The 517-nt window shown below is 56.9% G+C and overlaps 1 protein-coding gene across 1 annotated transcript in view; it reads left to right on the top strand.

The window, feature by feature from the left end:
* The first annotated feature begins 280 nt into the window (after positions 1 to 280).
* Positions 281 to 517, top strand: part of LOC119365192 (protein CHROMATIN REMODELING 19-like) — a 7,311-nt gene continuing 7,074 nt past the window's right edge. Inside the window, exon 1 of the mRNA XM_037630803.1 lies at positions 281 to 513. Coding sequence (XP_037486700.1) covers positions 476 to 513 — 38 coding nt within the window. The 5' untranslated portion in view covers positions 281 to 475. The remainder of the gene's footprint in view (positions 514 to 517) is intronic.

The following is a 517-nucleotide window of genomic DNA, read 5'->3' as shown; positions in this document are numbered from 1 at the left end:
TTTCTGATGAACTTCCTAATTTAGTTTAATAAAGTGGAGGAGTGAATTTCAAAAAAAAAAAAAAGAATCATCGGTCCACCGTCCATCTCATTGGTCTGACGGCAACACGGCCCTCTGCCACGACTCCCAAACACAGTGACGTACACCGCTCATACACGCCAGGGAAAGATATTCCAAAACTTTTTGGAAAAAACAAACACCACCCCTGAAAACGGCAAAATTTAACGAATCGTCCTCCTCCTGGGAGGCAATTGGCGCTCTGTTCGGCGCCGCTCCGTTTTCCCCACTCTCTAGGGCCGCCAAAGTTTCCCGGCCTCCTCGTCTTCGCCCCCAATTCTCCCGCTCACCCCCTGCCGCCGCCGCCGCCTCGGATCCTCGCCTACTAGGAGAGCAGCACCATACCCGCCCCCCTCGCGCGCCTCCCCCTGAAACCCTAGACCCCAGAGGAACCCGCAGGCCCGCAGCCGCCGCCCCGATGCGGCGGGATTTCGAGGAGATCTCCGACGACGAGTGGTCG

The sequence above is a fragment of the Triticum dicoccoides genome, chromosome 2B (assembly GCF_002162155.2).
Source record: "Triticum dicoccoides isolate Atlit2015 ecotype Zavitan chromosome 2B, WEW_v2.0, whole genome shotgun sequence".
Taxonomy (NCBI): Eukaryota; Viridiplantae; Streptophyta; class Magnoliopsida; order Poales; family Poaceae; genus Triticum; species Triticum dicoccoides.
Note: the sequence above shows the minus strand (reverse complement) of the source record. Positions and strands in the feature narration are given on the sequence as shown.